The 19,668-nt window shown below is 47.5% G+C and overlaps 5 protein-coding genes across 5 annotated transcripts; 2 read left to right on the top strand and 3 right to left on the bottom strand.

Moving 5' to 3' along the window:
* Positions 1-476: 476 nt before the first annotated feature.
* BDV38DRAFT_201145 (uncharacterized protein) lies at positions 477-1,371 on the bottom strand. Its single transcript, XM_032052454.1, has one exon. The coding sequence runs from the start codon at positions 1,043-1,045 to the stop codon at positions 551-553; it is 495 nt and encodes a 164-aa protein (XP_031908729.1). The 5' UTR covers positions 1,046-1,371; the 3' UTR covers positions 477-550.
* A 2,037-nt stretch (positions 1,372-3,408) lies between these two features.
* Positions 3,409-5,472, bottom strand: BDV38DRAFT_274883 (IlvD/Edd family dehydratase; the record flags this gene model as incomplete). Its single annotated transcript, XM_032057922.1, has 3 exons — positions 3,409-4,624; positions 4,673-4,827; positions 4,885-5,472. The coding sequence occupies 3 exons, from the start codon at positions 5,470-5,472 to the stop codon at positions 3,409-3,411; spliced, it is 1,959 nt and encodes a 652-aa protein (XP_031908730.1).
* A 2,178-nt stretch (positions 5,473-7,650) lies between these two features.
* On the bottom strand, positions 7,651-9,632 carry BDV38DRAFT_201117 (putative DnaJ domain protein (Mas5)). The gene is made up of 6 exons (XM_032052453.1): positions 9,428-9,632; positions 9,338-9,364; positions 9,204-9,262; positions 8,691-9,144; positions 8,451-8,628; positions 7,651-8,396 (listed from the first exon to the last, which is right to left on the bottom strand). Coding segments are annotated over exons 1-6 (1,275 nt in total). The 5' UTR covers positions 9,429-9,632; the 3' UTR covers positions 7,651-7,840.
* Positions 9,513-12,192, top strand: BDV38DRAFT_260450 (glutamate--tRNA ligase MSE1). The gene is made up of 8 exons (XM_032055924.1): positions 9,513-9,577; positions 9,648-10,064; positions 10,124-10,196; positions 10,252-10,289; positions 10,357-10,770; positions 10,826-11,083; positions 11,146-11,312; positions 11,368-12,192. Exons 2-8 carry the CDS (start codon positions 9,795-9,797, stop codon positions 11,984-11,986), a joined length of 1,839 nt encoding a protein of 612 aa, XP_031908732.1. The 5' UTR covers positions 9,513-9,577; positions 9,648-9,794; the 3' UTR covers positions 11,987-12,192.
* Positions 12,193-14,946: 2,754 nt separating this feature from the next.
* Positions 14,947-17,984, top strand: BDV38DRAFT_201382 (uncharacterized protein). Its single transcript, XM_032052455.1, has 3 exons — positions 14,947-15,324; positions 15,391-16,744; positions 16,811-17,984. Exons 1-3 carry the CDS (start codon positions 15,267-15,269, stop codon positions 17,808-17,810), a joined length of 2,412 nt encoding a protein of 803 aa, XP_031908733.1. The 5' UTR covers positions 14,947-15,266; the 3' UTR covers positions 17,811-17,984.
* The last annotated feature ends 1,684 nt before the right edge of the window (positions 17,985-19,668 follow it).

Below are 19,668 nucleotides of genomic sequence, written 5' to 3' on the forward strand. Positions count from 1 at the left end.
ACTTCTTGCTGCAGATGATACGTATCTTTAGGGTTGGTTCCGCCTAAAATTCAACATACACACAGAAAATGAATAGTAATTGAGTAGTATTGTACTCCACTGTCATATTGTATCAATGTCTATCAAACCACTATTAAACTCCTGTCCAAGTCTGTTGTCCTTGAACCACGTTCTAACCGAAAGAATCATCAAGGCCAATATCTATCGTGATGACATGTAACCACACATGTCGCATAACAATAAGGAAAAAAGTAAGTCTATCTAACTTTTTTATAACCAAAACACCATCGCTGTGTAAAACAAATAGTCGTAACAGTCGAGCCATCAAGCAAGTTCATAGGTATAACAAAAGTAGAAATAATGAATCGCTTGTACGCTCGCTTTCAACAATTCAAGAATAGAAATTGCCTTTCTTAGCCTGCCAGTCAATGTTCTGCAGGAGCCAGCTGCAGAACAGAATCCATCATGGTTGGATGGTGAGAAACCCTGTAAAGAGGCCCAGAACTGTCAGGGCACTAACCATCGGGATGGGTTATTCATCAAGCCGCAATCAGCCCAGCTTGCTTGGGACGATGCTGGCACGGGAAACATTCGTGCTGTCAGGGAACAGTACTCGGCGCATGGTTTGCGATTCCGAGTCGTAATACCATTTTTGATAGGGTCCCGGAATGAATTTTCCCTTGGCATCCCATCCGGCAACCCAGGTGTCTCCATCATCAAGACGAAAGAAGAGGTATCTTTCCGGCTTAGCACCTTCATGGACGGTTACCGAATGCCAGCGGCATCTGTCCTCCAGTTCATACTCGAACATGTATCGGTGGAGGATGCGGCAGTAAACAAGTGGGACAGGAACTTTTTCTTCGTACTCATTGCCATCTTTGTAAACTAGGTGCCATCCACGACCTGGGATGTATTTGTAGATGCCTGGGACAGGAGATTCCCAGTGTTCTTCTTTATGGATGGACCCTTGGATGCGCTCTCCACGTTGAAACCAGTACGTGGGGCAGAAGACAGTTCGGAGGCAGAGGAAAAGGTTGGGCGCCATGATGGGTCGTAATAATGATGTAAGATGCTCGTTGACGATGTTGTATGACGGGTGATTTCACCTGGATCGGCGAGGGTTGAAGAGGCAAGATAGCTGAAAAACACACAAAACTGAAACGCTTAATTGCGGGAAAATGGAAAGCGTTGCGATCAAAAAAGAACGAGAAGACGAATGGTTTATATGTCGACGTCCATCTTGACAAACACAAGTAAAACAACTCGAGTTGAAAGGATATTTTAAAGTGAAGCGGTTGTTAGGCCCGATAGAAAATCGGTTATAGCTCCTTCGAGCGCAGTGGCGTTAATCCGTCGGGATTATTGATAAAGGTACAGTTGGATGGTTCCCACAGAACAGGAAGATGAGCCGCGAGACACGTAACGATGCGGTGTGCACTATATATGCGTCCCGCGATGAGCTAGGCCTATGCGGAGTTGCACAGGGTGATTTCGGGAAAGTGCGATGGTCGTTTGATGAGACAGGTGTCTTTGAAAGGAGACAGATAGGTCAAGGATGATGCAAGAGGCCGGGATACACAACTATAGGGTGCGGCGGTGGGAGCTGCACGGTGCACACAGAAGCTGTTGGTTCTTATTGCTTAGAGGGAGCGCATGGTAGCAGGCTTGCATCTAAGTGGACGATAAGAGGAAGCAGCATGTTAGAAGGAATTCGTTGTGTAGGGAACTACAAGGAACACGCCGGGAAGATCACAAGGTCCAGCTTTAAAAATGATGGTGGGAAAGTGGGATGTGGGTGCCTGACAACCAGGGGCGGTCTGAGATCAGCTGTGGCTAGAAAAAATTTTCTGATATTGCAGGCTAGACCCTAAGCAAGTACGCGGGTCCATCGGTGGTACTCCGTAGGAGTAAATTCTTAGTTGTAACTCTTTGCAAGGCTGCAACGGCAAACTCAAAACTCTGCGCGCGGGTAACCCGAGACCCACCGGTCCACACCCGGAGGATATTTTTATAAATTTTTAATGGTGTGTGTGTGGTGAAATGTCGAATATCATTTACTTCAATTGTCATAGGCTCCGCCATTGGTCTCAGTTGTGTTTTTTCATTTCATGACTCAATTGCTTGGCAGTCGACAATATTGCTAACAATTACATGATCGGCGCCAGACAGTCGAGAAACTGGTGATGTCGCGTCCACCTGGCTTGGTTTCCGGGTGGATATGGTTCGAGACCACCGCCATCTTCAGAAACCCGTTCTTGGCTTTATTCATTGGTAAGCTATCAAACTTTTCTTGCTTTCTTGCTTTCTTGCTTTCTTTCCCCGTCTCATTATACTCTTTGTTTTAGTTCTCTGGGCGGCTTTGTTGTAGGTATCGGGTGGATTCGTAGATGGTGTACGGAGTAGACCAGGTCAAAACCCCCAGCCATGTGCGTGTTATCTAGCTCTGAATTGGTGGGATTGGCTGGTAACTCAAACTCAGGGCGCTCGGTTCACTCGCCAGGATTCTAGTCCTAGTCAAATTCTTTCATTAGCCATTTGTTGGAAGTGACGAGATATGGGCCATGGCCATAACTTGGGGATTCGGGAAACAAGAAACGCAAAATAGTCACCGCTATTAGGGCCTTGGCAATTCTGCGAACTCTGACCGGAATAACTGTGGTTATCTCCATCATTGTGGGACTGATATTCCAAGACTTAATTAGCATGAAGAGCGCTGGCGAAACATGTCTGCCTACTCGAAAACTGCAGGATGTCGCTGCCACTACGGAGTAGGTTCAACACTCTCGTTTCCGTAGGTAGGGGTGGTTAAGGTGGTCTCACAGAAATAAGCCAGCCAATAAACAAGCAGGTGAAAAGGCTGGTAGGAGTAGTAGTAGTAGTAGTAGTAGTAGTAGCGAATGTTATTGTTCATGAAGATGGCATGTCAAGAGGGGAAGTCAAAGGGAGGGGGTCTAATCCCATGACTGGCACTTCTCCTGTACGGCTACTAAACTGGAACACTAACCAACTCTCTAAGTTACTGCTAGTACTCTCTCACTCTCCGACCTCAACGTCTCTAACCTTCCCCTTCCGGTATGACTCTCTCCTGAGATTGAGTCCGTGCCACCGTTACTAGGCAAATCTGTCTGTTTCTAAATGGCCTGACTCTACCAAGTCTACGGAGTATTGAAGTAGCCACTACAGACTATTGTACAGTACTGTAACGGGCTCTCGGGTAAGGTCGAATTTCTCCGTGAATCAGTTGTGATTGATGCCACTGTCAGTTCGGTCCTGAGAAATCCCGACCGAATAATGGAATTCTATACGGAGAACACACCTCCGGGACAGCCGAAAAATTGGGAAAGAGCCTTGTTATGGGTATTTCAAATCATTACAGCTCCTTACATCGGTGGTATCTAGATTCATCTTTCAATGATTGTGCCGGGGGTTCTCATATCGCTGGGCGAGTCGTTGGTATTTTACCGCGTCTCGGAGGACCATACCATCACTCAACTGTGTCGTTTCCCTCCTGAACAGTTCCTGCCATGGAGTTTGACTTTCCGGCACATCATAGCCCCCGTGGGCTTCTAGTGTCTTTCTCCGCTTGCCCAGCTCCTCCGTGGAAACAAGGATGTCAACGCGCCGTTTGTTTAGATCAACACGGAGTCTGTCCCCATCTTGAAGAAGGGCTAAATTCCCACCCGCTGCTGCCTCGGGACTAGCATTCAGGATGGATGGCGAGCCGGAAGTTCCCGATTGTCGCCCGTCTCCAATGCACGGAAGCGATTTGACCCCTTGACGTAAGAGCCGTCCAGGTGGGTGCATGTTGACAACCTCGGCGGCACCTGGGTATCCCAATGGGCCGGCACCGCGCATCACCAGGATACTTCTGTCGTCGATGGGGGTGGAAGGGTCCTCAAGTCGGTGATGATAATCCTCCGGTCCATCAAATACTACAACTGTACCTTCAAAGGCATTTGGGTCCTTGGGATTCTCCAAGAACTTTTGTCGGAAAGGCTCCGATATAACACATGTCTTCATGATGGCAGACTGGAACAGACTGCCTCGAAGATGGAGAAAACCTGCATCTTCCAGAAGCGGCTCGTTATACGGCTTGATCATTCGACGGTCCCAAGTATGTTTGTCCCGGACATTCTCGGCTACTGTGTAACCATTGCATGTTAAAGCATCCGGGTTCAGCTTCCTGGCGTCTAGCAACTCCGCCATAATCGCGGGTAGCCCACCCGCCCGATAGTATTCCTCTCCCAAGAGCTCACCGGCGGGTTGCATGTTCAGCAGTAGTGGAATATGAAATCCGAGTCGGTCCCAATCATCTAGTGAAACTTCTACCCCAATATGTTTGGCGATGGCGTTGATATGAATGGGGGCATTAGTACTGCCGCCAATAGCAGTATTAACTACAATGACGTTCTCGAAAGCCTCCCGAGTCATAATATCGCTGGGCTTCCGATCGGAATGAACCATTTCAACAATACGCAAACCTGTTTCGTAAGCACATTGACCACGCTCACGATACGGAGCCGGTATGGCAGCTGATCCAGGTAGTGCCATTCCAAGCGCTTCTGCCAATGCATTCATAGTTGATGCTGTTCCCATCGTGTTACAATGTCCCACTGATGGTGCACTTTTACATCGTCAGTGAATGGGCTTCCATAGTTACTGATGGACATACCCTCTGGACACATAGTCAATGAATTCCTCCTTGTTGATCTCACCTGCCGCATACATCTCTCTACCCTTCCACACTACCATGCCGGACCCCGCCAGGTCGTTCTTCACGTAACCGTTAAGCATTGGGCCGACATTCAAGCATATTGCTGGGATATTCTTCCAACAAACGTCAATTATATGAGCAAATGAGCGGAGATACGGGGAATCACGCACCACTGTAGCTGCGGCCATTAGAGCGGCGGGAGTAGTCTTGTCGCAGCCCGTCAGGAGCACTACACCGTCCAGGGGATATCCGAAGAGAATCTCTACCAGACCCAGATACGACAGATTTCGGTCGATACAGGCGGTGGGTCTCCTGCTACTCTCTTGAATAGGATGCGTGGGGAACTCGAAAGCGATCCCTCCGGCGGACCTAATGCCTTCTCGGACCCGTTTCACCAGCTCTAGGTGATGGCGATTGCATGGAGACAAGTCGGACCCGGACTGTGCTATTCCTATTATTGGTTTACCGGACATCAGTTCTTCCCGGGTGATGCCATAGTTGAGGTACCGCTCAATGTAGAGGGCCATCATGCCTGGGTCGCTCTCACAATTAAACCAGTTGGCCGACCGTAACTTCCGGGCCCTTGCATTAGCATTTGGCCGGCCATCCTGCATTGATGCCAGAGTTTTCTCAAGCTCCACTGTGCGCCTTCGAAGGGCAAGCAGTTCACTCTCACAGTCCTCAATGTTCACTGGTGGTCGGCTGCCCCCGTCACTGCAGGAGCAGCCCTCACACGAGGTGCGTGACTGACACGACATGGTCGGGAGAGAATCTGGGACAATGCGACACTCGATCGTATATTATTTATAAGGAGTCGGTACTAGATCGCGGGCTAGAAGGCCATTAGCCACTTTCGTTCTGCGATTCTCTTTACTGGAATCTCAATATGGCTATATGTCTTCTTGTGTGATTACCTTTGCCTAATTATCTTCGCTTTTACGGATGGTAAAAATAACCTGGAGAAAGACGAACTGTTGTGAGATTAAATAATCCTGCCCGGTATCACATCAAATGCGGGACACAATCAATACCGAACAATCCCGGACAATCTCCGACATCCACAGCCGTATTAATGCCGAAACCAGGGTTGCAAGAGATGACGGTAGATCGGGTGGCGGGAATGCAGGACCATTTAAATAAGGACCGCGCAGGAACCCCCATCATATCCCCATTCTTCGGGTCAAAAAGCTGGGATGAATTCTCGGTACGTGTTGGTCGATTGTGGGGGCAAATGATGGAGACCCATCAATTGCTCTTCTACCCCACGCTAGTATCATAAAGCATCGCATGGGGGTGCATCAAATCTGCTGTGTCCATTGATCCAATCCCGATATCATATTTATAAATTACTTCCGGAGTCATGTATCCCGGCCGCAGATTAGCATTATATTATGTTCAACTTGCAACTCCAGTTGCTATTATTCGGCGAGTCACTACGGTGGACCGAAGCTATTACATACTCCATACACATTCAGTATCGAATTGCATGACAACGAAATGCTTATTGCAACTTATTGAGGATCAATAACGAAATCAAGTTTCAGGAAGCCATTTTTTCCATTGCTATTGGACGCGAATCGTTAACATTCCCTTCTTCACATAATGCTTTCACCCTCTGCATTATAGAATCGGATTCCCCCCTCTTTTTTGGGGGGAGGAGGCGGCGCTGTCCAACGATACTGGACTTGTTAACACTTGTGGAAACCAACTGGATCGACTTGTGCAGCCATTGTCGAAAGTATATGTAGGTCTCAGTTATGCCGGTGCTGTTACACCACATTATGTCTATTGCCTTCGAAATGTTGACAATATTACTTTAAAATACCACACGTCGGTAATCACACCAAAGACACAAGCATCTTGGGCCATCTTCTTCCGCGCGTTATGAATAGCGCCTAGAATATTCATGTGAGTTCTCACCGTCAAAGCATAAGTTTCCTAGCGACTTACTCATTATATGCCAAGCAGCGGTTACAAGCAGGAATGAACCAGGCCAGGCTTTGAAAACTACCAGACCCACCCCTACATCTTCCTCACTGTCATACCACAGAGTATAGTCAGCGATAATTAGCACTTCCTTCTGCTAGAGTCTATAGTCTAGTGTAGACCCTAAGCCAACTCTCGGGCGCAGTTTCAAAGAAAGAGCCGATGGTTTCCACAACTCTGTTTCGACTGCAGCGCACGCAGCGGGCATCGTCATTAGCCGTAGGTGATGAAACTCCTCTACAAGGCCGATGTTGAGCAGCTAGGTATTGCTTAAGTTTAACAAGTCCAGGTGAATTCCACTATACCACATAATGACTACGCGGCATCTGAGCAACATTCACGGACATGCCTTGGTCATTTCACGTCTTCCCACGGTATCCAGTCTCCTGCTGCCTCGTGAGCTCTCAACACTAATCGCGAGTAGAAATTGTCTACAGACGATTGCTCGATGTAACACTTCTCCTCTTCTACCTCTAATACCCTCTCGATTTCTCTTTCTAGTAGAATATCATAGAGTCCGAGTGCTAGAACGCATGTTAGGTAATATCTGCTGGGGGCTCTTTAGGAACTCAATCTACGACCTCTCCCCTATCATTCGAGACTATTGCGACATTGTCGGGCTAGACCAAGCTCCTGAGGAGACTGAGCAAGAAATGCCAGACATATTTGTAATGTTCTTGAATGATAGACTTAAGATATACTCACATCGTGGATGCCATAGCAACGAATTACAGACAAGAAAAAAAAGGAAAAATGATTAGTTACAAATCACCAAGAAAGTCATTGGTCATGGGCCCATCCCACACTCTCCCCCCACGGGGGCGACTGATCATCAGGGCTCCAGAAAGTGGAGCTTAAGGACCCTTTAGAAGTATCGGATGACGGCATTCCGTGAAGCTGAGTTGGTCTATGTATTCTAATACTACCATGCATTATTCACGCCCCGAAAATATGGTAACAACAACAACGGTCATAAGTCAATATGGATAATTTTTTCCACTTTGTTCATAACAAGTGTTTTCCCGTGAACGCCCATGATGCCAGAGAAGAGTTGGCCCAAATGTATCCAACGGATCTATTCATCAACGAATGCACAAAACGGCAAAGGTATAATTGCAAGAAAGAAAGGAAATTTGGCCTCTACTGGGCCGCACATTGAGCTGGTTCACCCTCATCGTCATCATCTTCCCATGCAGAGCCACCGTGAGCGTCCCTGGCACCGAATTCATCCAGGTCACCCTTGGGATCATAGTCGACTTCGTCTACAGTGTCGGTCTGAATCGGAGCCTCGGGCTTGGGCAACAGCTCCTTGAGTTTCTCCAGGACCTCAGGACTAGGTTTCCAGCTCTGGTCGGGGAACTTGATGTTGACGACCAGGTACAGATCACCGCGTTCGTCGCCACGCTTCATGGGCATACCTTCTCCAGGAACCTTAAGGACCTGTCCTGGGAACAGAACGTCGCCCGGCTTCTTGGGGTGTTGTAGTTCAATGCCCCGGCCGTCAAGGTGCTTGACCACGACTCGAGAAAAGCCGGTCAAGGCTTCAGCCACTGTAACATCAATGGTGGCGGTCAAATCTGACCCAGCCCTTCTGAAAACAGCATGGTCTTCTTCCACAATGTGGAATACGATATCACCGGGTTCTTGTCCTGGGACTTGGTCGGCTTCCCCTTCAAGAATAATCTTATCGCCTTCCCTGCACAATAGGTTAGCGTCTGACTGGGTCCTCTTGATGACTTGCATAGCTCACCTTGCTCCTCGAGGAACGTAGATCTCCAGGATCTTCCTCTCCTCCGTAGTCTTCTTTCCTTTACACTTCTTACACTTGTCCTTGGGGCTAAAGAATTCGCCCTCTCCGTTGCAGGTTGAGCAAGGCACGGTGGACGTGGTAAGGAACTGTCCCATCTGATTCAAGACCTGCTTGACACCTGTAGACGTCATTCGTCAGCCAATCCAATCTTCGTTTGCGCGTAGCGTCCATTTCCCATACCTTGTCCGCCGCAAGTAGCACACTTCTTAGCCTGCGCCTTCTCCTTGCCTCCCTTGCCCTGACACAAACTGCAAATCACATTCTTCGTACTCGCAAACTTCACAGTCTTGCCCTTGTACAAATCTTCCAACTTAACCTCATACTTCTGCTCCTCGTTCGGGCTCCTCCGCGGTTTATTCGCGCGCGGTCCTCCGGGCATACCGCCCATTCCAGGCATACCGCCCATGCCACCCATGCCACCGAACATCTGCGCCAGGATATCATCTAGGTCGGGGCCTGCGCCCATACCGGGCTCTCCAGACCCGTTAAAGGCGCCCATTCCGTGTGTGTCATATAAATGACGCTTGTCTTCATCGTAGAGGATATCGTAAGCTTCCTGGACGGCTTTGAATCTGATCTCGGCTTCTTCACGTTCGGCCTCGGGGACTTTGTCAGGGTGATTTGCGAGTGCAGCCTATCGTTGGTTTGATATGTCAGTGGCTATCGTGGGCGACCAGGTCTAAAGTGCAGTACCTTGCGATAAGCCTTGCGGATCTCATCTTTGCTGGCGCTGCTGGCGATTCCGAGGACCTCTAATCGAAGGAATAGTGTTAATTATTTCCGTGATGGCTTCGTGCAACACAAGGCTGTAGAATCAGAATATATACCATAGAGGTCAACTTCAGCTTGAGACACTGCGTTAAAGAGTAAGTCAGCAAGGCCAGCAATGAAAGGCTAAGAGGGGAACGATCACATACTTTGAGCGGCGGCTGCGGAGAGGGTCCCCCGACTATCGGATAAAAATGAGACTGAACTGAACCCAAAAAGAAGGTGAAAGACGAATGAGATATGTCTCTGAGAAAATACTATCTCAAGAGACCCCTAAAGAAAAATAAAGGACGGCAAAGGTAAGCCCGGAGGTGTTGTTGATTGTAAGCGGCAAATGGGGATTAAGCTGATAAAATTAATAAAATTCAGTCCGCCTTTTCTAAACTTTACTTTTTTTCCCCAGTCGGAGTCTCGCCGCAAACCTCCGATGGTTCACAGGAACACCTCCCCATCCAACCATTCACCATCGCTCTTGCCCTGGATTATTTCCCCATAATCGGGCCCTGCTTCGCGACCATGAGGCGTCCTCATCCCGGGTTATTTGCCCGTCGTCCGTGGATCTGCACCCAGTGCAGCAGAGCCCGTTACTCCTCCGTTGCATCCAGCAAGACTATACGCGCCGGCAACAAAAAGACGAATTTGCCTGGTTTCCCCGCGAGAACCCGATTCGCGCCGTCGCCAACCGGATATCTTCATCTAGGGTCCCTACGGACGGCATTGTTCAACTATCTTTTGGCTAAGCGGACAGGGGGACAGTTTCTGCTACGAATTGAGGATACCGATCAGGTGCGGCGTTAGAACACTTTATCGGCCGATCACGGAGGCTGATGGACGAATGGATATAGAAACGCACTATTCCCGATGCTGAACAGAGGCTTTATGAGGATCTCCAATGGGCTGGGCTGCAATGGGACGAAGGTTGGCATTCGTTCGGAAACACAAAGTTGCTCGGAGGCTGACGTGCAGTTTGTAGGTCCTAATGTTGGCGGTTCCTACGGTCCGTATAGACAGGTGAGGCTTTCCAATGCGCTTATCGATCTGTCCCCAAAGAACGCTATACTAAGTGATTTGTCTGCAGTCCGAGAGAACAGCCATCTATCGCACCCACGCTCATGATCTGATAAACAATGGACACGCATACCGATGCTTTTGCTCTGCTGATCGACTCGATGCATTCGCAAGACATCGCAGTCAAGCCGGACTAACCCCTGGTTACGATAGAAAATGTGCGGAGATATCAGCCGAGGAATCCGAAGACAGGGCAGCCAAGGGAGAGGCGCATGTGGTTCGGCTGAAGGTGGAAGGATATCCCATGTTCGAGGACATTGTCTATGGGAAAACCGGCCAGAACCGCTCGCCAAACAAGCTGGACTTGATTGATCGGGTGTACGACGACCCCATCTTGATCAAATCGGACGGACATCCCACCTATCATCTCGCCAATGTGGTTGATGATCATCTCATGAAGATTACCCATGTTATCCGAGGCACTGTGAGTTTCTAGGAGATTATGTTGGAAGTAACTTTCTAATCTACTCGGATTACAGGAATGGATGCCCTCTACCCCTCTACATGTCGCTCTATACAATGCTTTCAAGTGGACGCCGCCCCGTTTCGGCCATGTACCTCTTCTGGTGGACAAGTCTGGGCAGAAGCTTAGCAAGCGGAATGCCGACATTGATCTTACCTCCTTCAAGGATACGCAGGGAGTGTTCGCCGCTACCCTGGTAAACTTTGCCGCTCTGTTGGGCTGGTCGCACACTCAAAAGTCAGACATCTTCAGCCTTGAAGAGCTGGAGCAAATCGTATGTTCGGCACTTTCTTCAAGTTCTTAAGGCGCTACGGAAGGCATTTAACTCATTTTTAGTTTAACCTCAAAATCACCAAAGGTAACACTGTTGTTGCCTTTGAGAAGCTTTGGTTCCTACAGAAGGCACACGCACAGCGCTTTGCCACGAACGGTGGACCCGAGTTTGAAGAGATGGTTTCCAGAGCCTCTAGGGCTGTGGAGGAGACATGCCCTTCACAGCAACTGTACGGCCCATTCCATTCAGCTCCATTATGTCCGATTCTGACACGTTAAATATAGCGCATCGATCCTTCAATCTCGCTCCCTAGCGGAGTATCTCCCACTTCTCCTCCGTGCAGATGCCAAATCTTATACGAATGCACCGGAGTTCGTCCAGCGCAACTCCACCTTCTTCACCACTACTCTTAACAGACCCCCGTATGCCCCAGCTGCTTCCTCCAGCAAGTCACCATCCCAAGCTGTCCCCATGACAGCCCTCCACACAGCTGCAGCAGCCCTCAGCCTTGTCCCAGAAGCCCACTGGACCATTGAAACTCACAAATTCAATATCACCTCCTACGATGGCGCCTCCACCATCCTCCCTGAAGAATCAGACACGGGCGCTTACGGATCAACCGAGGAAGCGGAAAAGGCCCGAGTCGCTGCCGACAAGACTTTCAAGAAGGAGCTTTACCACTATCTACGATGGGCACTGTCTGCCTCCGCACCGGGACCAGGTATCCCTGAAACTATGGTGATTCTGGGCCGTGCCGAGTCTTTGCGACGACTTGAAGGGGCGCGGCAGATGACTATTGGCATAGTCAATGAGTCCGCTGGTCCAACTAGGGCGGCGAAGGGCGCCAAACCTAGTGAAAATCAGGACACAACCTGGATGGGTTCACTTGCTCCTAAGTCATAATTCCCGTCTCTGTATGATTCATTCGATCTGATGTATACTATATGTACAATTCTTTTCTCTGACGTGAATTACTGTAAATTAACTCTATTCAATGAAGGGTCTACTTCATTCCCACGTCGTCAACCGTTCCATATCTTCGTAAGATTAGCCCACAAATTCCCTGCTCAATTTCCTAACCTTCCTACTTTGATCCTGCTATCTTGTCCTCCAAATCATATGTTCAATATAAGTTAAACATACAGAATATACGAATATTAAGGTATCCAGATGAATCATAATTGGATACTACATTCTTGATAACCCTATAACAGAAGAGAGGCCAAACAGTCATCATCTCCCGAGGCTAACCCTACCCTAGGGACCAACCAACGTGAATGCATTCATCGGGGGGTTTACACGCAGATTACATACTCCCATATGGAAAGTACTAGTAGTATCTCCATTACCATGTCGAACAGCACTCTAAACAGAGTCCCTGTAATACACATAATTCTTCAAGAATCAAAAACAAGAAAAGAAGTTTAGGGCATGTGCTGAAACATACCCTTTTAGTCAATTAAGAGTACTTCTTCCCCTTCTTGTGGCATAGAGTCAGCAAATGATACGACTAACATTGTATAGGAACCATAAAAGCACGAAGAAGCATACGAGGTGGCCTTGCATAGTAAATATCTTACGACAAGATCAACTGACGGTGCGTAGCACCTCCTCACAAGGGCTGTGTGGCAGTTTCACAGGGGCAAAGACCCTAAGGACAAAAGTCTCATGAAGGATACCGATCTTACTGAGCTACCAAGACGATGATGAAGGCATCCTTTTTTAGAAGCGGCAATACATCGTGGCAGATGCTAATTACATTCAAGAGGACATGTGGATCTACCTACCCCGTCCGATGGTATCGGGGCTTTTCAAACCCGTCCATAATAATCAACACCACCAAGGCCTTGACAAGTGTCTTAATGCGTTAGATGGTATAGTCATTCATTGCGAGATGCCATCTTACCAATCACCAGTACTGGATGAACAATTTCTAGGATATCCTGGTGGCCGAGAACCATCATGTATGGCAAAATGTGTGGGGCCAGTCATCTAGCAAGGCCAATGGGTCTGCACGACTCCCTCAGTCTATACTTACATGTCCTATTGCCGGCATTCCTTGAGTATTCAAGTTCTCGCCTCTTGATGCTCTGAGGATCAAAGCAACCCCCAGATTGTCTTCTTTTCCATTTACTATACTGAAAAGCCTAACTACCTCTTTCGATTATTTAACACGTTTACTCCTGAACGATATACATAGGGAACACTCCATTGTGCCTGCTCCGGGCTCTTTGCAAACGAGGACCTATACCCACCCAATATCGCCGTTGATACCTCACGTTGCGAGCGCTTCCACTACTCGTTACTTCCCCTCGTTATCCTATCTTACGATAACAGCTCCGTCTAAGCTGCTTACCCCAGGATCACCAGACTAGGACTATATTCTAAGAACACATTACAAAAGCTGTGAAGCGTCACGTCCATACCTCAATGCCCCTGTGTTCAAATACAATCATGGAGACCCTGCGGGCACCGATATGATAGTAGTCAATCGCGGACGAGCCGAGCGCCACGCGGTAAATACCAGGGCTACCTATTTATATCACCCTACTCTTTATGGCTGGCCCCCAGCGAACACAAAGCTATCAGATACCTAGATAATTATAGCAATACAATTTACCACAGTAAAGTACAAAGTCTATAAATAGCAGATTTCGAAGCGAGTGGTAACCTCTGAAAATGCAGAGTTTCACTCGGGCAGCTAGTAGTTGTCTATCTCAATGGTAAACAATGGTAAACAATGGATCGCAGTTTTCACAGGCTGCTATGCCTTCGTCAGTGGGAAACAAACAAAGAGATGCCCGAAGTTGTGCAAAATATTATCCTAGGAGCAGATACCAATAGGGTGGAGGGTGGTGTCCATGACACGAGGGTTTACATGTTTTCTAATTTCTACAGGCGCCCTAGCATCCTGTACCGATATACCTGATCCTTTTAAAGATTCTTTGTAGAGTGTTCCTGCTTTTTAAGCTTTTTCCCATGCGTAGTCTTATATTACTGAAGCCGACACTTTCCAATTTTAGCTCCATGGATAGCTATTTCAGCACGTTTTAGTATCGGCTTAATACTAAGTTTAACAGGTGATTTAGGGCTTTGAGACCAATTTTTGAATAGCCTTTCTCAACCTGGCTTCTTCAGCGGTCTATTTTTATGAGGTGTAACATGATTGATTCTGTGTTTATGGCCGTAGATTATAATTTATCCTTTTCATTCCAAAATCCCCATACCCCATCCTTTAGGCTTCAGTAGGCCCAAACCGGGTACTAGAATACTAGAGGTCAAAGTTATGTCACACTAAGTATTATTCGATAATTAACTCCATCCCTTTGGCGCTGGCTATACACTTTCTACACATTCTACAATTTGCAGCCCGCAGCGAAGCTCTCATCAGCAGCCTATAGAAGCTGTAATGGAAATGTCTTCGATGTCTCAATCACGAAATATATCAACTATATCGTCACAGATACTCAGGTACTGCACAAGTCTAACATTTTTCTGTTAACAATCAAGTATCAACTGACATCGTTGGGTAGTAGGGCTACATTGGATATTCGATGGATCGAAGAACCATTTCGCTCGTATTTAGAGACTCCTCGTCTCGTCAGTTTCTCTTCCCCTCTGAGTTTCGGGTTTGCCATCGCTCACACTTATTATTTAGTTATTGACTTGCTCAACAATTTTGATACTACCACACTGACACCTGACATACCGGGTAGGTATATAAATACTTCCCAATAGGAACAAGAATCATGGAAGGGATCCACCGTCCATGGCTTCCAATACACGGTGAGGTTATCGCAGAAATCCAACGTTTCTTACCTCATTTCCCTGAGTATTCCCTGGAATTAACTGGTCACTCACTTGGTAGCCTCAGCTGAAAAGCAGGCAACCTATTAAAATGGCAGATTTTACATCAAGGCGCAAAGCGAACCAAATGGACCTATCACAATCGGCCTCATACCGCTGGTGGCTTACCAGTAGTGCAGTAATCGTCGCCTCCTCTGACCTCCCCATGGTGAGAACCCCTCACTTCATAAGATGTGGAGTTCTTTCTAGGTGAAAAGTGCACCTGTTCCTGCACGAACGTGAAAAGGAGAAAGAATGTCTGCGCCATACCGAGTATTAGGAGTTACCAACGAGATATCAGGGGAGGTGTTGGACACAGCAGCCAATCTCGAGGAGGATGGGGATGACTACGAACAAACACGCTTACTGTTACCACAGCCCGCGTCTTCAAGTAGGTGAGTTCTTCCCAAACACGACACCAACATAGCAGCTGTACACTCAACTTTATTGACAACAATAAGCAAGGCCGGAGAGATTCGCAAAGGTCGAATATCTCTCTCGATACATCCCCGAACTGGACCCGAAAAATGCCCGTGCAAAGACAATGAGAGTTAGGATGGCGAAGAGAACAACAATGCTTAAGACGCAAATGGTAATAGCCACCGTGGTAGTGATTTTCAATCTCAGTATCACAATTTGGGCGGTTCTGAGTTATCCCCCGGACGGTCGAGGCGTGGGCACATTTTCCTTTAGCGATTGCTCTAGTACCACCGCCCTCAATAGCGCGTTGCATGTGGCTCTCAACATTATATCATCTCTTTTCCTCGGAGCCGGAAACTACTGTATGCAGATCCTCGTCGCACCGTCGCGTGATGAGATAGCCCAGACACATCTCAAAGGCTCAGCACTGGAAATCGGGGTCCCAAGCATGAGGAATTTGAGGTATATCAAACGGAGCCGAGTCGCCGCCTGGTTTGGTATCGGTTTCATTGTAACACTTCTGCACTTCTTTTGGAATTCTGCGATTTTCACATCTTTGCCAATCGTGGTGATCCCACGCGCTGTAGCCACAAACGACTTTCTCACGGTCGGATATAACTGGACAGCCTCTGACCCGCTGTCGCACTTTTCGTGGTGGAAACCTGCTCCAGGATATGACGAAGCATCGAAGAATACATCAATGATATATTCTCTACAGGGCGGTGCCGCTAACTTCACTTATTTGGATACTGAGACCTGTATCAAGCGGTACATCAATCCAATGACTGCCACCAGCTCTGTCATAATTGTCGCCCGGAACGTCAGTACGGCACAGAATAATGGATCCTCCTTGATTGATGGATGGGTTTCTGGTTGGGAACCGTGGTCGGGATCTAGCGCTTGGATCTGTCGCGCATATCAGGATATCCACAAGGACAGGTTTTGCAATTGGGACTTTGCCAAATCCTTTACTAATGACTGGAAACTATCTTGGCCGTGGGGGGTGCAAGTAGATCACTGCTTAAGTGCAGATGAAGGGAGTAGTCAGGATAGATGTGGATTGCATTACAGCACGCATATCCTAGCTATTGTTTGCGTCTGTACCTTTCTGGAGAGCCTCCTAGTCTACTGGACCGCCTTCCATCATTTCCGCAACACGAGAACGAAGGAACAGAAAAGGGACCATCGCACTATGGTGACTATAGGTGACGCAGTCAATAGCTTTCTCGAGCATCCGCGGTCATACATAAATGAGCTAACCGATGAAGACGACGATGCATCAACATCTTATAGACTAGGAGCCGTTCAGGTTCAAAAGACAACTTGGCTGGTTAAGCCTCGTGTATCATGGTTCAAGGCTGTTAATATACACATCTGGGTAATCTCACTTATATTGTAAGTCATGTCCCCAATTTTATTACTTACAAACATGATCAACTCTGACATGTGCATCGATGCTAGGTTTTCTACAGGTCTAGCAATTACCTCATACTCTATCGGAAGTTCGATCGAGTGGATATCACAGAAAGGTGTTGACGTGAGCCCTGCAGCTCTGTGGCAGTATGGTTTCCAAGTAAACCCGGCCATGCTGGCTCGCGATATGGGTCCCCTGAACTCTATTGCCGCCGACGGACCTGTAATGCTTCTAGGCAACATCCTTATAGCCAATAGTCCGCAGGTTATGATTAGCTTTCTCTACCTCTTTTACAATAACATCCTCACACGCCAGCTCGTCAGTGATGAGTGGGTGCGCTTTCTCCAAGAAGAAGGGAAAAAGCCGTTACGGGTTTCTTCACCCGAGGGCATGCAGCGGTCATCCTACTTTCTCTCCTTGCCATTCAAATATTCAGTCCCACTTATGGTGCTGGCCATTCTCCTGCACTGGCTGATATCACAGAGTATCTTCCTTGTCCAGTCCAGCGCCTTCGCGCCGGGTAAAGACGGCGCACGTCTTCCAATATACGACTACACTGCCCGAGGCTATTCTCCTCTCGGTTCCATAATGGCAATTTCCCTTGGCTTTGCATTGGTCGTTGCCTTGCTTCTGAACTCCACATTTCGTTCTTATAGAAATATTCCGGTCAATTTTCACTTGATGGCGTTCAATAGTAGCGCTATTGAGGCTCTATGTCAGCGACCGGACGCTGATTCAGACGCGAGACTTTTCCCAGTTAGAATTGGTGTTGCTGTGATGGATTCCAAACCCAGAACGAGTCCTAGTGCATTATCGGAGTCTTCCTACACGGCGGTTGTGTTTTCCACTGACACTACGCTTCAAGTACCAGAACATGGTGGACAATATGTACAGCCTATCCTCATCTGTGGTGAGGGTATCTGGTATAAATTTATTACCAGTGTTCGCAGATTAATGCGGAACGGCTATACCCTCATATCTAATGCCTGGGGTTGCCTTGTTTCAGCGATAGTTCGAAACAGTCGGAGACAAGCGAGAGCAATGTGATGGTTCTTTTGATGGGAATGGTCCTCCGTCTGGCCAAACTGGAGAATATATATGTTGACCCGAAAACATAGCAACAATACCGTTTAAGGATACTAAGTTACGTCGCAGGAGTGTCATGTAATATGCTTTTATATGGCAAGTTATATATCATCACCATGGTTAATACCTGTGAAAGCACGGTCACAGGATATATACTTTTTAATTTATATAGGAACTGAGTTCAAAACCAAGAGCTCTCACTCCACGACAAGAACACTGAAGAGGACCCTGTTCCCCCAAAAGGAATGATCCATTGGTATGGAACTACTATGCAGGTGGTCGCCAGACCAAAGGACATTCACCAACGTCTTAAACTCCAAAACGGCTTTGATGGCCAGCGTAAGACTTGCCATATGAATCGATGGCAACTCTAACGACTATACAGTCCCAGCTATTCACTCCTATAATGACGCTGTTAAGGACAACAATGGTCCATCCTTTATGATCCTTAGTTATGTGAAACTCAGCAGTACATACACAGTATACTGGATGTGGAACACAATAAATAACAGTTGATAACAACTGACTGGTCATTTAGTAGCAGATCTGACTTTCCATCAGTGTTAATGTAACTCAGATATACACCTCATGTATAGATATGGATATCGTCGCTACACCTGAAGTTATAATATCGAAACAGCCCATTACTCTACCGTCCAACCCGTCTCACTCATCTGTTACTGCCGTATCTGCTCCGTCACCTCAGGGTTCCCATATATCACTGGTTATTGCTATTTCAGCGTTGCGGATGCCTCCAGATCTAGGGTTTAAGTCCGACTTCAGGAAACCCCTCTACCGAACAAATCTTCCACCAGACTGAACTCCGAAGTTACTTGTTGACCGTCAACCTTGAGATTGCCATCCCATTTACGGTTCGCCTCACATCCTCACATCGTTAATGTCTACGCCCCGTCCATCTATACCAAGTCCAACAATTAGCGGCTTGATCCATCCAGTTAAAGTTAACTTGTAATGACGCCTTCTTTAGCAAGGATTACTTGGTTGGCCTACCTGGGAGCGACGGTGATCAGGGAGCTAGCCAATCCGCAAGGAGCCCCATATACGTTGCTGGACAATATTCTTCCTGCTATTATCGAAAGAACCACCAATAATAGGCAGCTACTTGGATCCAAGGTAATCCGCTTCTGCTAATTCCCCTGAGCCTCTGACAGAGAGCAGAGGTCATCACAACTTTGTGTCATCCAGGTATTCACCAGGCTCCTTTTTCCCGAAAATAGTCTTAATGCAGCAGGTATCTGCAAAGCTCTAAAAGACTTTGAAAGGAAGATAGCCCTAGCCAGGAGGCTAAAGATACTTGGAGACTTGTATCACTTCCTCCTACACCAGTATCTAGAACCATTTTCTGCCATTCCTATCCTCCACGAGCAAACCGGGGGAAAATTACCATGCCGACTAGGTCAAAACCTAGTAGTCCCCGGAGACTACGATGCATAGGCTCCTGATGATTTTAGGTTTTATCCAAAGGGAAAATTGAAATACACCCAGATAACATGAATAGACTCGATTAAACTGAGTGATAAGCCGTTTGTACAGACGTACCTCTTCCCCTTCGGCGATATCTTCTCGCGGCTCTTATATGTCACCACAGCTCATAAAGATCAAGCTTGACTTCTATTTATCTTCTTCTGGGAGCCTGGATGTTTGAGCCCAACTACTTTACCAACTTGGAAAGGCTCTAAAAGTAATCTTTTACCGTCTCGAATATCGGTATCCCGTCTATGGCATGGCTATATACAACTGGTGAGACAATGGCTATGAAAGGATTCTACTGGACTGCGAAGGCAAGGAACAGTCAGTA

The sequence above is a fragment of the Aspergillus pseudotamarii genome (genome assembly GCF_009193445.1).
Source record: "Aspergillus pseudotamarii strain CBS 117625 unplaced genomic scaffold BDV38scaffold_78, whole genome shotgun sequence".
NCBI classification, from domain to species: Eukaryota; Fungi; Ascomycota; class Eurotiomycetes; order Eurotiales; family Aspergillaceae; genus Aspergillus; species Aspergillus pseudotamarii.